Below are 12857 nucleotides of genomic sequence, written 5' to 3' on the forward strand. Positions count from 1 at the left end.
AGGGGTGGGCACAGCCCCCGGGGAGCTCGGTCCCGCGGAGGGACCCTCCTGCCTGCGCCGGCCCGGGTGCCCGGCCCTGCGCACGGGGGTTGTGGGGCTGCGAAGCGCCGGCTGGAAGAATAAATGAGCGAATTCATTGTTAAGAACACCGAGAGGGGAGCGAAAAGGGAGACCCGAGCCGCACGTGTGCGGGCAGGGAGCGGAGGGGTCCCCGGGGTGAGGGGGTCCAAGAGTCGCGGGGACCCCCGTTTTCCACGGGTGCGGCGCGGAGCGCGGGGCCGGCAGCCCGGGATCGGGCGGCTCTGCCCGGCAGCCGCTGCCCGCTCGTCCCGGCAGCCCGGCCGGGCTCGGGATCTGATAAGGAGCCGGAGCTCCACCTCCCCGTGGCGGTGGCGGCGAGAGGCGGAGGCAGCGGCGGGCGGGGGGGGGAAGGGGCCGTGCCTGCGCTGCGCTTCCCCTGCACATCCTCACACACACCGAGGGACGGAGGCGGGCACGGACCGAGCTGCCCACCGGGGCTGCCTCCAGCCTGAGCCGCCGCTCCGCCGGAGGAGCCGCAGCCCCGGCCCGGGGAGGGGGGCGGTTCCCACGGGACATTTATATATTTTTTGCGCCCCCTCCCCCCCTATTTTTTTTCTTTATTTTTTTTCCTCTCTTTTTCTTTTTTTTTTTTTTTTTTTTAATTTTTTTTTTCCATTTGGTTTTCATCTGTGGATAACGCTCGAGAGGAGCCGGGGGGGTGGGGGGAGCCCGGTCCCGGCGGGAAGGAGGCGATGGAGACGCCGCGGGACCAGCGCGCCGGGGCTCGGCACGGAGCGCAGCGCCGGCACCATCCAAGTAAGAGCTGCGGCGGGGCCGGGGCCCCCCGCCCGCGGCCAGGCAGAGCCGCGGGGGGTGCGGGATGCCCCGCGCCGGAGCTCGGCGCCGTGCGGGAACGCGGGGCCGGGCGGCGGCGGGAGCGGCGCTGGCGAGCATCCCGCTCCCGAGCATCCCGCATCCCTCCGCTCCCCTCCGCGCCGGGCTGCGCGGGGCTCCGCGGCCAGCGGGGCGGCTCCCGCTTGTTCCCGGTCCCGCCCGGCGCTGCCACTTGTTGTGCGGAGCGGAGCGGAGCGGAGCGCGGCCAGCCCCGCGCAGCGCAGCGCAGCGCGGGGCGGGCGGTGGTTGCGGGAGGGCGGCTGTGGCGGGGGTTGCGCGCGTGTTTCGGGGTGTTTATTTTTCCGCGTGGGGGTGGCCCTGGGTGTGTGCCCCTCGTCCAGCCCTGGGTGTGTGCGCCCGCGGGGTGCGCGGCTGCGTGGGAGCCGCAGAAGTTGCGGGTGAGCCGGGAGCCGGTGGGAGCGGGGCTGTGCCGGAGCGGGGGGCGCGGGGGGCTGGCGGGGGCGCACGCCCGGGTGTCCGCGTGGGGTGCGTGTGACACCGGGCTGCGGGGACGCGAGTGGGGTGCGCGTGTCTGCGCGCGGAGCTGTGTGCTTGTGACGGGCTGTGCGTGCGGGTGAGCGTGTCAGCGGGCTGTGGGTGAGCGTGTCAGCGGGCTGTGCGTGCGGGTGAGTGTGTCATCCGGCCCCGAGTGTGTCAGCGGGCTCCGAGTGTGTCAGCGGGCTGTGCGTGCCTGTGCCGCGGAGGATCCCTGCTTCCCGATACGCGAGGCTGAGCGCGAAGCCCGTGCCGGCAGAGCGGCTCCCGTGGTTTTTTCACGGGTATCTGCGTGCGTGTGTCCGTGCGTGTGTCCGTGTGTGTGTGTGTGCGTGTCTCTGTGCGTGTCTCTGCGTGTGCGCGGGGCTGGCGGAGCCGCCTGGAGGAGCGGGGGCTCCGCTCCCCTCCGTGCCCGCAGCCGGAGCCTCAGCCCGGGCAGCGCCGCGGGGACCGGGGAGCCTCGGCCGCGGCGGCCGGCAGCGGAGCCCGGCCTCCATCCTCCCTCCCAGCCGCCGCAGCCCGCAGCAGCGGCTCTCCCGGCGCCCTGCGAGGCCGGAGGGGACCCTGTTCCCCTTCCCCAAGGTCCCCACAAACCCCCGGCTGCATCCCCGGAGCAGAGCCGCTCCCGCTGTGCCCAGCTCCCGGTGGCCCTGCCGGGGTGTTTCAGGCCCGCGACATTTTTGTCTTCCCCCGGGGCCCCTCTCCAGCCGGGGTGGAGGGTGGGATGGTCGCGGGAGAGGACGGGAGCCCGGAGCGGCTGTGGGGGACCCACGGGTGGGAGGATGGCGGGTGCCGCTCCAGGGAGGCTCTGACAGGTCTCTGCCTCGCTGGCTGCCAGAGTTGGAAGGGACGTGGAGAAGGCAGCAAGAGGAGGGAGGGCCCTGGGCTTTGCCGGCTTTTCATCGCTGCCCGGCTCCTCAGGAATGATTTTGGGGTGACGCTGTTGCCAGGACAGTGGGGTTCCTCCTCGCGGGGTGCTCTGGCTCCGGGCGCTCGGGCCCAGCCTGCAGAAACGCCGAGCAGCCGCAGTGGCGGCCGGAGCTGGAGCAAATCCTGGGACGTGAATACCCAGGATTCAGCCCAGCCGTGCCTTGGGCGCAGGACTGACCATGAGCGATCGTTTTCTCGGCTCGCACGGTCGCTGATCTCCGCGTGGAGCTGGGATGAGCTGTTTGCTGCTTGCCGGGATGTTGCTCCAGCTCCGGGTGTCGGAGCAGGGCTGGGGGGAGCGTGGGGCGGGGGATTAGCACTTGTGTACTCAGTGCGGGGTTTGGACAGACTTGTAAGCCGTGGCTCCGAGCCACGCAATCAGCCGTTGGGAGCAAGGAGAGGCTGGACTTGGGTGCCCATTCCCGAAGCGGCGCTGCCTCCCGTGGAACGGGGCCAGGAGGCTGTGGGAATCACAGGGAGCGCAAGCTTGCTCAAGCAGTTGCTTGAATTCGCGGCGCTTTATAACCTCTCTCTCATTAAGGCTTGTTTTTTTTTTTTTTTTGTGGGGATGGCTGAATTCTGTCGGATTTTGCATGCCACTGTCCTCCGAGAGCTTCCCAGTCATGCATTAAGCAGCGTGACTAACGCCTCTCTCATGTGGTTCAGTCTCTCTCACACTCTCCCCGTAGGGAGAATTGTGTGTGTGGAGGAATAGTTGTTTTGGGAGGGGTTTTTATTTTTAAGTGCTCTGTGCTTTGCCAGCAGGTTGGAAAAAGGTGGCTGGCACCAGAGAAGAAAGTGTGGGATGGTCCTTAGATCCCATGGGAAAATAGCCTGGTGCCTTGGACTAGTCCCTGGGAAGCCTGTGTCTCCTGCACAGACGTGCTTGTGTAGGCTTCCTCCTCCTCCTCCTCCTCCTCCTCCTCACGCCCAGCTCTGGGCTCTCAGGTCTGCGCTGTGTCATTTGCGCCCCTGGGTGCTGAGCAGGATTCCTGACCCTGCTGATTCCTTATCCTGCCGAGCCCAGGGCCCCTCGTGCCTTCCAGCGCTGCCCCTCAGGCTCTCAGCCCCTCTCCTCCTCCCAGCTCCTCGCTCCGCAGGGTTTCTCCCTTCACCTGCAGGAATGGGGCTTGTGTTCAGGCTCCAGCCCTGGTTTTGGAGCAGAAATCCTGGGTGCCGGGCACCTTTGGGTGACACCCTTCCTCCTCCAGGCTGGCACAGGGCTCGTGGCCTTTCCAGCTGCTGGGCCCTCCCTCCCAGCTCCCTCCCAGCTCCCTCCCAGCTCCCTCCCAGCTCCCTCCCAGCTCCCTCCCAGCTCCCTCAGCCATGTGAGGCATCGGCATTGCCTGGAGACTTTCCCCTTTCCCTGTGATCTTTCACCTCACACCAGGGTTTAGTCAGGACGTGGCTGCGTCACCAGCAGCCAGGGCCCGGCCCAGTGCAAACAGCGCAGTGCAAACAGCCCAGCCGCGGGCACGGTGCCTCTCCCTGCCTGGGCATCCTCTGGGAGCCCTTTCCCAACCGCTGGAGCTGCCCATCTTCCCTGTCCTCACTCACCGCCCTCCCCGACGGGAGGTGCTCGGGGCGGGTGCACCCCGTGGAGGCAGCTGGATGAGGGGGTCTGGAGTGAGCGCACCCCGGGGGTGGCAGACGCGAGTGTGACCCGGGTGCCGGTGCCCCCGCACGGGTGACATCACACGCAGCCACAGGCGGCGGTGCCGGGGGCACGAGCGCACGAGGGCACGCGCACCCCGTGGGGCACACGCACGTGCAGGAGCGCAGGCTCACACCTGGGCACGGCCCCAGAGCAGGCAGGGATGCGCTCCTTGCCCGTGTGACACACCTGCACACCCTGCTAGGGCACAGGTGTGCCGTGTGTGCCTTTCCCTACGGACACGCAGCTGTGCTCCGGGCAGGCGCACACCCCTGGGGTGCTCACAGCGCACACCCAGCACGGACACACACGCGCGTGTGCACGCACTGCCTGTGCTGATGCAGAGACCTGTTGTGTTTCTGCTCAGTCCCTGACCTCCTCCATCCTCAGCCTGGTCCAGGGATGGAAGCGGTCTTGCTCTCCTCGTCCCTTCCTCCTGGAATCGCACATCCCAGTGCCAGCGTGGGCAGTTCTGCACGGCCTCAGCCATCTGGGAATGGCTCTGCTCTACACACGAAGGAAGTGGCAGGACAAGAGAACAGAGGCAAGCTTGGCTTTAGGGCCACAGTCTCCTCTCCAGGCATGGAGATGTATTTTCCCTGTGGAGGCAGAGCTCATCTCTTCCATGTCCCATGTCCATGGGGAGGCAGAGGGGTGGAGGGACTGGGAGCTGTGGGCTTGTGGGCAGTACCAAGGAGGACAGTGCAGGGTGTTCTACTTGCCGATGGTCCGTACAATGCCAGGCTAACCAGGAACTGGGCACGTTCTGTGTAGCATCACGGAGGGGGATGGTGATGGAGCGCTCGCCCATGGAGCGTTTGCTTATCCTTGGGTGCAGAGTATGGAGAGAGGGAGCGATGGCAGCAGCGAGAGCAGGGTGATGTTGTGGGGCCTTGGCAGATGTTTGTGGCTGTTAATTTTGGTGCACCCAATCCCTGGGTTTTTGGGTGCCAGTGAGCTGCCTTGAACCCCTTTATGCTCATGGCTCAGCAGAAGCTGTGTGGGTGGTCCTGGACCCTGGAGGAGGAACACTCATTCCCAGAACAGAAACCAGGGAACAGGAAAGCTGGTGGCCAAGCACAACATCAGACAGGGGCTCGGTGGCAGGGCATGAGGCTTGGCGCAGGAGGGGACAGTCTGTGGGGCTGGCGGTGTGCCTGGCACAGCCTGGGCAGTGTGTGGGCCCGGGAAAGAGGTGCCAGTGGAGGGGCCAGCGGTGCAGGGGTGCAGCAGTGCAGGGATGTGTCTGCAATGCAGGGGGGCAGCGCTCCCGGCACCGCGGCAGCGGGGTGGGCACTGGCACAGGGTGGGCACCCAGTGCGTGCCATGTCCCAGACTGGAGTGGGAGGGAATGGGAAGGAACAGTGTGTCTGCAGTGAGGAAGGGAACAGGAGCTGCTGGCGCAGGGTGTGGGGTTGCCTAGTGACTGTGCAGCGAGGGGGATGCTGTGCTGCCGTTGCAGTGCGCCGGGGCTGGGCACTGCCGGGGGCTGCCCGGGGGGTTCCTGCACTGCAGCGCAGCCAGGGCAGGGACCCGGTGTCCCTCTGACTGCCAGGGGCTCCACAGGCAGTGCAGGAGGGATGGTGCTCAGGGGCCCTGCATCCCTGCAGTGCCGGGTGGGTGGTGCCTCTGTACCTCGCAGTGCGAGGCTGGCAGTGCCACTGTGCTGGCAGTGCAGCAAGGCCAGTGCTGCTCCGTCCCTGCCACAGCGGTGCCCCACGGCCCTGCAGTGCTGGAGGGGTGGCAGCCCTGCATCTCCGCAGCCCTGCAGTGCCCTGCAGCCCCGCAGTGCCGGACGGGCGGCATCCCTGGAGCGCCTCGTGTCCCTGCAGTGTGGGATGGGTGGCATTCCTGCATTCCTGCATTCCTGCAGTGTCCTGTGTCCCCGAAGTGATGGCTGCTGCTGTTCCTGCAGTGCAGGCAGTGATGGATGGGAAGGAGCTGTATGCTGGCAGTGCCCCGTGTCCCTGCAGTGCTGGGTGCAGGGCAGCCCTGCATCACTGCAGCGATCCATGGCCCTCCATCCCTACATGGGTGGCAGCCCAGCATCCCTGCAGTGCCCTGTGTCCCTGCGTGGGTGTCAGCCCTGTATCCCTTCAACATCCCACATCCCTGCCGTGCCGGGTGGGTGTCAGCCCTACATCCCTGCCGTGCCGGATGGGTGCCAGCCCTGTATCCCTTCAATGTCCCATGTCCCTGCAGTGCCGGGTGGGTGCCAGCCCCACATCCCTGCCGTGCCGGATGGGTGCCAGCCCCACATCCCCGTAGAGCAGGCAGAGCTCCCCTCTTGGTGCTCCCGTTTCTGCAGTGCTGGCAGCTGCGTGCAGTGCCCGCGTGTCCCTGCTGTGCGTGGCAGGCAGTGCCCCTGCACTGGTGGCACACAATGCTCCTGTGTTTGGGTGGTGAGAAGCTGTCTCGGAGTCTGGCCGGCTCCCATCGGGTTGTTGGCAGCAGGCTGCCTGCAGTCCACCCTGTTACTGTGCCTCGTTGGGTCTAATTACACTTGGTGTGGTGACGAAGAGGGTGGACAGTGGCAGGAGTGGCTTCCTGCAAGTGACAGGGCTGAGGTTTCAATGACAGGGTTACTCACTCCAGCAGGGCGTTGCAGGAACTTTGCAAGCTGGGACGGGTCCTTCGGGGCGCTGGAGGCTGCCAGGAGCCAGCCCCAGCAGCCCCTTCCCTTCGGGAGCCGTGCCAGGACCATGTGCAGTCCCACATGGCGCGGTGGGATAAGCCAGGGAAGCGGGCTGGTCCCTAACCTCCGGTGTCTGTGTCTCCTCCAGCTCCCCTGCAGCGCAGGATGAACCCGCTGGCATCCTGCCTGGGCCTGTGGCTCCTCTGCCAGCTCCCTGCCCTGGCCTCGGGGACACGTGCGATCTACAAAGTGCAGGAGGAACAACCCCCCAACAGCCTCATAGGGAGCCTGGCCTCCGACTACGGCTTACCGGACATGGGGCACCTCTACAAGCTGGAGGTGGGGGCCCCGTACCTCCGTGTGGATGGCAAGACTGGGGACATCTACACCACAGAGACTTCCATTGACCGGGAGAACCTGCGGGAGTGCCAGCACCTCCTGCCCGGAGAGCCCTGCTTCCTGGAGTTCGAGGTGTCCATCACTAACCTGAACGCCAACAGCAGCCCGCGCCTGCTCGAGGGGCAGATCGAGGTGCTCGATATCAATGACAACACCCCCAACTTTGCCTCGCCCGTCCTCACCCTCTCCATCCCCGAAAACACCAACATCGGGACGCTCTTCCCCATCCCCCTGGCCATGGACCGGGACTCGGGCCCCAACGGCGTCGCCTCCTACGAGCTGATGGCCGGTCCGGAGGCGCAGGAGCTCTTTGGGCTGCAGGTGGCCGAGGACCAGGATGAGAAGCAGCCTCAGCTGATCGTCATGGGGAACCTGGACCGGGAGCAGTGGGACTCCTACGATCTGACCATCAAGGTGCAGGATGGGGGGAACCCGCCGCGGGCGAGCAGTGCCCTGCTCCGCATCACCATCCTGGACATGAACGACAACGCGCCCAAGTTCGAGAAGGCCCTGTACGAGGCAGAGCTCTCTGAAAACAGCCCTGTGGGGCACTCTGTCCTCCAGGTGAGTGCGGGGGGCTCTTCTTGTTGTTTCCCCTCCTGCCTGGCTGAAAGACCAGGAGCATCCACACGGCCATGGTTCCTCCAGGGAGGAGGGAGGGTTGGATGGAGGAGCACACAGTGTCACCCGGGGCCAGTGGGCAGGCAGGTCCCTTTGATGTCACGTCTGCTTGAGCGAGGTTGGAGAGGATGTGCAGGAAGGCACAGCCGGGGTGGGGCTGCAGGACATGGCTGAGGGGCAGCTGCAGGGCCACAGGGAGCAGGGTTCCGGGTTACTGGGAGGGCTGGGACCTGAGGGCCGCCAGGAGTCTGGCTTGGGGCCAGGGTGGTGTCAGTGCTGCCCGCAGACAAGACACAGACCCTTTCATAAGTTGCATTCCCTTGGCCGCTCCATGGAAACTCAGGAGGTGGGGAGAGGGAGCATCCCTGCTGCCCGTGCACGGGGCTGGCCATGGCTCTGGAGGTGCCCTGCTGTCTGCAGAGAGCGGGGCTCTGCCTCGTCTCGGGCAGCGCTGCGAACTGGCCCGGGGAACCCAAGGGGCCGGATCGTGGTGGATTTGGCTTGGAGGGGGCATTGAGATGATAGTAGTCGACATCTGTTTATCTGCAGCTGCCATCTTAATAAGCGGAGTGCGGCCAGCTCTCATCTGCCTGCTAATTCTGATGTGAATTTTTTAAGAATTCATTTTTCACTGTTAAGAGAATGGGAGTTGGAAGCAGATAAGGGAGCTGCATGGCCGGGAGGAGAATGGGCTGAGACGCCGCTGCTGCCATTGCTCAGCTTTTATCTTTCAGGGGGAAAATGACTTCCACCTGTTTTGTGAGTGGAGGTAAAAGGTGGAATTTACATTTAACAACTTTCGTTCTCCATCCAAATCTGCTGAGCAAGATAACGGCAGAGCAGCAAATGGTGCAGAGAAGAGGCTGCTCAGAGAGCCGATTAGGGAGGCAAATGTTAGACAAACCTCATCTTCTTTAGAAAGCAAATAGTAGGCGTAGAGGCAGGTTTGTGGGGATGCAGGGCTCCTGGCGGGTGGGCAGGGATGGACGAAGCTGTGCAGGGCTCAGGCAGGGCCCAGGCAGCCCCCGGCCCTGCTTGGCTGCATCCCTGGATGCCGCGATGGAGCCGCTGCAGCTCTGCACATCGTTGCCTCCCTCCTTGCCCTCACCTGAGCCAGGCAGCTGCTCCAGCCCCTCCTCGGGGGCACAGCTGGAGCTGTTCCTCCCTGCTGCTGGTGCGGTCTCAGCGGCACGGTTCCATGGCTCCAGAGGATTCCCTGCGTGCCAGAGCTGGCCGGGAGGGGAGCGCAGCAAACTGGCCCAGCCGGTTTCTCCGGAAGAGTGAGGCAAAGCCTCTGTGCCTGAGGGTGGCTCCCAGCTGCTCTGCCGGTCCCAGGGTCTTTGCCCCACAATCCTTGGCCCCAGAAGAGGAAATCCTGTTTTTTCCCCAGGGAAGGCTGCGGCGGTTAGCGGCGGGGCTCATTCCGCCGTGCCCTCGCCCTGCTCACCGATCGTCCCTCTGTCCCCAGGTGAAAGCCAACGATTCGGATCAGGGCGCCAACGCCGAGATCGACTACTCCTTCCACCAGGCCTCGGACATGGTGCGGCGGCTGCTGCGCCTGGACCGCGCCACGGGGCTCATCACTGTGCAGGGCCCCATCGACCGCGAGGACGTCGGCACCCTCAAGTTCTCTGTCATGGCCAAGGACAAGGGCGCCAACCCCAAGAGCGCCCGCACGCAGGTGGTGGTCACCATCAAGGACATGAACGACAACGCGCCCTCCATAGAGATACGGGGAATAGGGTTGGTCACCCACCAGGATGGCATGGCCAACATCTCGGAGGACGTGCCAGTAGAGACAGCAGTGGCTCTGGTGCAGGTGTCTGACCGAGATGAGGGTGAAAACGCCGTGGTGACCTGCGTGGTGGCTGGTGATGTCCCATTCCAGCTGCGCCAGGCCAGTGAGACTGGGAGTGACAGCAAGAAGAAATACTTCCTGCAGACCACCACACCACTGGACTACGAGTCAGTGAAGGAGTACACAATTGAGATTGTGGCTGTAGACTCGGGGAACCCACCCCTCTCCAGCACCAACTCCTTGAAGGTGCAGGTGATGGACGTCAATGACAACGCCCCTGTCTTCAGCCAGAGCTTCACTGAGGTGGCCTTCCCTGAGAACAACGAGCCCGACGAGCTGGTGATGGAGGTGAGTGCCACCGATGCTGACAGCGGTTCCAATGCCAAGCTGGTTTATTCCCTGGTGACAGACCCCTCCTCCAAGGGCGCCTTCACCATTGACCCTGACTCCGGGGAGATCCGGGTGAAGGCGGTGCTGGACCGAGAGCAGCGGGAACGCTACGAGTTCTTGGTGGTGGCGGAAGATAAGGGCAGCCCCAGCAAGCAGGGCACAGCGTCTGTGGCCATCAACGTCATGGACAGGAATGACAACGACCCCAAGTTCATGCTGAGCGGCTACAACTTCTCGGTGATGGAGAACATGCCGCCCCTCAGCCCCGTGGGCATGGTGACGGTCATCGATGCTGACAAAGGAGAAAATGCCCGGATCCAGCTGTCGGTGGAGCAAGACAACGGGGATTTTGTCATCCAAAATGGCACCGGCACCATCCTCTCCAGCATCTCTTTCGACCGGGAGCAGCAGAGCACCTACACCTTCCGACTCAAGGCGGTGGACGGTGGGGATCCCCCCAGGTCTGCCTACGTGGGAGTGACCATCAACGTCCTGGATGAGAATGACAATGCCCCCTTCATCACTTCCCCTTCCAACGCCACCTACAAGCACATCCTGCCCCACACCAGCCCCGGCCAGCAGGTGAGCAAGGTCAAGGCGGAGGACATCGACTCGGGCATCAACGCCGAGCTGATCTACAGCATCACAGGAGGAAACCCCTTCGAGCTCTTCCAGATCTCCCCGCAGAGCGGAGACATCACCCTGGAGAAGGAGATCCTGCGCAAGCACCACGGCCTGCACCGCCTGGTTGTGCGCGTCAACGACAAGGGCAAGCCCTCGCGGCACGGCACGGCTCTGGTGCACTTCTACGTCAACGAGACGCTGGCCAACCGCACGCTGCTGGACACGCTGGTGGGGCACAGCCTGGACACCCCGCTGGACATCGACATCGCCGGCGACCCGGAGTACGAGCGCAGCAAGCAGCGGAGCAACATCCTCTTCGGGGTCATCGCCGGCATCGTGGCCGTCACCCTGGTCATCGTGCTGGTGGTCCTGGTGCGCTACTGCCGGCAGCGCGAGGCCAAGAGCGGCTACCAGGCGGGCAAGAAGGAGACCAAGGACCTGTACGCGCCCAAGCAGGCCAGCAAGAGTGGGAAGAGCAAGAGCAAGGTGAAGAAGAGCAAGTCTCCCAAGCCGCCCAAACCCACGGAGGATGAGGAGGAGACGGGGCTGCAGAAATCGCTCAAGTTCAACCTCATGAACGACTCCGTCAGCGACAGCCCCCGGATCCACCTGCCCCTGAACTACCCTCCGGGCAGCCCGGACCTGGGCCGCCACTACCGCTCCAACTCGCCACTGCCCTCCATCCAGCTGCAGCCTCAGTCTCCCTCCGCCTCCAAGAAGCACCAAGTGGTGCAGGACCTGCCAGCCACCAACACCTTTGTTGGCACCGGGGACAACAACTCAACGGGCTCCGAGCAGTACTCGGACTACAGCTACCGCACCAACCCCCAGAAATACACCAACAAGCAGGTAGGAGAGCTCATCCTGAGGCCGGCAGCGGCGCCCCCGCTGCACCGGGGAGCCATCTGGACAGAGGTGTGGGAGTGAGAGTGGACTGGCCCCCAGCCCTGCATGTGTGGCCCAGGGGCTGGCGTTGGACTACCCCGGACCTGAGCCACAGAGCCTGGGCACGGTGCAGGGAGGGGATGGGGACGGTGCGGAGAAGGACAAAAACTGTCCGAGCCCTTGTCAGAGTGCCCGGGGCTGGGTCCTGGTGGCGCTGCCTGGGTGACGGTGACATGAAGGGTGCTGCATGTGTGTGGCTCTGCATGTGGGGCTCCGGGCAGGGAATGCCACCCGCCTGCTTCCCCTTTGGGGACCACTCTAACAGCACCAAGGAGGGCGATGCCCACCCTCCCATTCCTCCCTTTGCTTGGGCTAGCTCATGGGGAGGAGGGACTGGTCCTGCTCCTGCCACAGCCGGGTTCCAGCCCTGACCTGCTCCAGGGCGCCGTTGGGAAGGCTCTGGCCTCACTCTTGCCAGCCCGGCTCTGCTGGTGCGGCTGATCCTGCCACCATCCGTGCGCCCAGGCGCCTCAAAGGGAGCTCTGCGCCCGCTGCGGCTGCCCGGGCAGGTGGGGCTGGGTGGAGGAGCAAAGCTCTGCCTTTTTCTCAGGCTCCGGCTTCCCCCAGGCACGGGCTCTCTGCCACAGCCAGCGCAGTGAAATCCGGGCTTTCCTTAGCACGAGCACCGGGCCTGGAGCTGTGGCTCTGCGGGAGTGGGTCCGCAGATCCCGGTGATAGGGGAACGGCCCGTCTGTGTGGCGGGGCTGGGGCTGTGCTGGGGGCCGGGGGAGAGGGGCACTGGGGTGCCTGCTGCGGTCGGGTCACTGCTCTTGGTGTCGCCGGGGGGTTCTCTGCGCGCAGGGCAGGGTGGAGGCAGGTCTTGGCTGCTCGCTGGTGTGCACTGGAGCTTGGAGCTGAGCCACGAGGTCGTGGGCTGAGCGCGGAGCTTGCAGGACCCTTCTTCTCGGGCTGTCTGACCACTTAGGAGCTTGCACCACGTTTCTGCTTTGGCACTTCTGTCCTTAACCAGCCAGGGAGGGAGAGGGGGAGCGAGTGCCTGTGGCTTTGCCTTCTTCCGGGGGCCCCGTGGGTGAGGACCACCCACTCCCCCCCACGCTGTACCCCCTGTGCCCCATGAGACCCCAGCCCCTTTCTTTGTACCCCAGTGAGCGGCAGGCTGGGCTCCTGCCGTGGGGCTGAGCTCAGCTGCCCTGTTGGATTTGACTTCAATAAAGTATTCTATTTTTGACCGGTTGTGCCTTATTTTCCCTGCTGCCCCTGAGGAGGCTCTCCCTCCCAGCAATTTCCCAGGCATATTTTCCATGTCCTTGGCCACTGGAGCACTTGGGCCCTGTGGAGGCCAGAAGAGATGCTCACGTGTGTCGGCCGTCTCCACAAACCCTCCAGCAAACCCCAGCGTGGTCATTCCCAAGGCCTCATGGTGCTGACCCCTCATCCCCAGGCTGACATATCCCGTGTCCAGTCACTACCTGGCCCTCAGAAGATGTTCC

The 12857-nt window shown here is 64.6% G+C and overlaps 1 protein-coding gene across 3 annotated transcripts in view; it reads left to right on the top strand.

Annotated features, from left to right (window-relative positions):
* The first annotated feature begins 492 nt into the window (after nt 1-492).
* PCDH1 (protocadherin 1) overlaps nt 493-12857 on the top strand; it is a 55355-nt gene continuing 42990 nt past the window's right edge. For 2 of the 3 annotated variants that reach the window (XM_040077933.2, XM_040077936.2), the window contains exons 1-3: nt 493-837; nt 6778-7592; nt 9118-11310. In XM_040077933.2, the coding sequence (XP_039933867.1) occupies nt 774-837; nt 6778-7592; nt 9118-11310 (3072 nt within the window). In that variant the 5' untranslated portion in view covers nt 493-773. Of the gene's footprint in view, nt 838-1263; nt 1314-6777; nt 7593-9117; nt 11311-12857 lie in introns of those variants that run through there. The other variant, XM_040077935.1, reaches the window with a different exon arrangement.

Source organism: Hirundo rustica, chromosome 14 (genome assembly GCF_015227805.2).
Source record: "Hirundo rustica isolate bHirRus1 chromosome 14, bHirRus1.pri.v3, whole genome shotgun sequence".
NCBI lineage: Eukaryota > Metazoa > Chordata > Aves > Passeriformes > Hirundinidae > Hirundo > Hirundo rustica.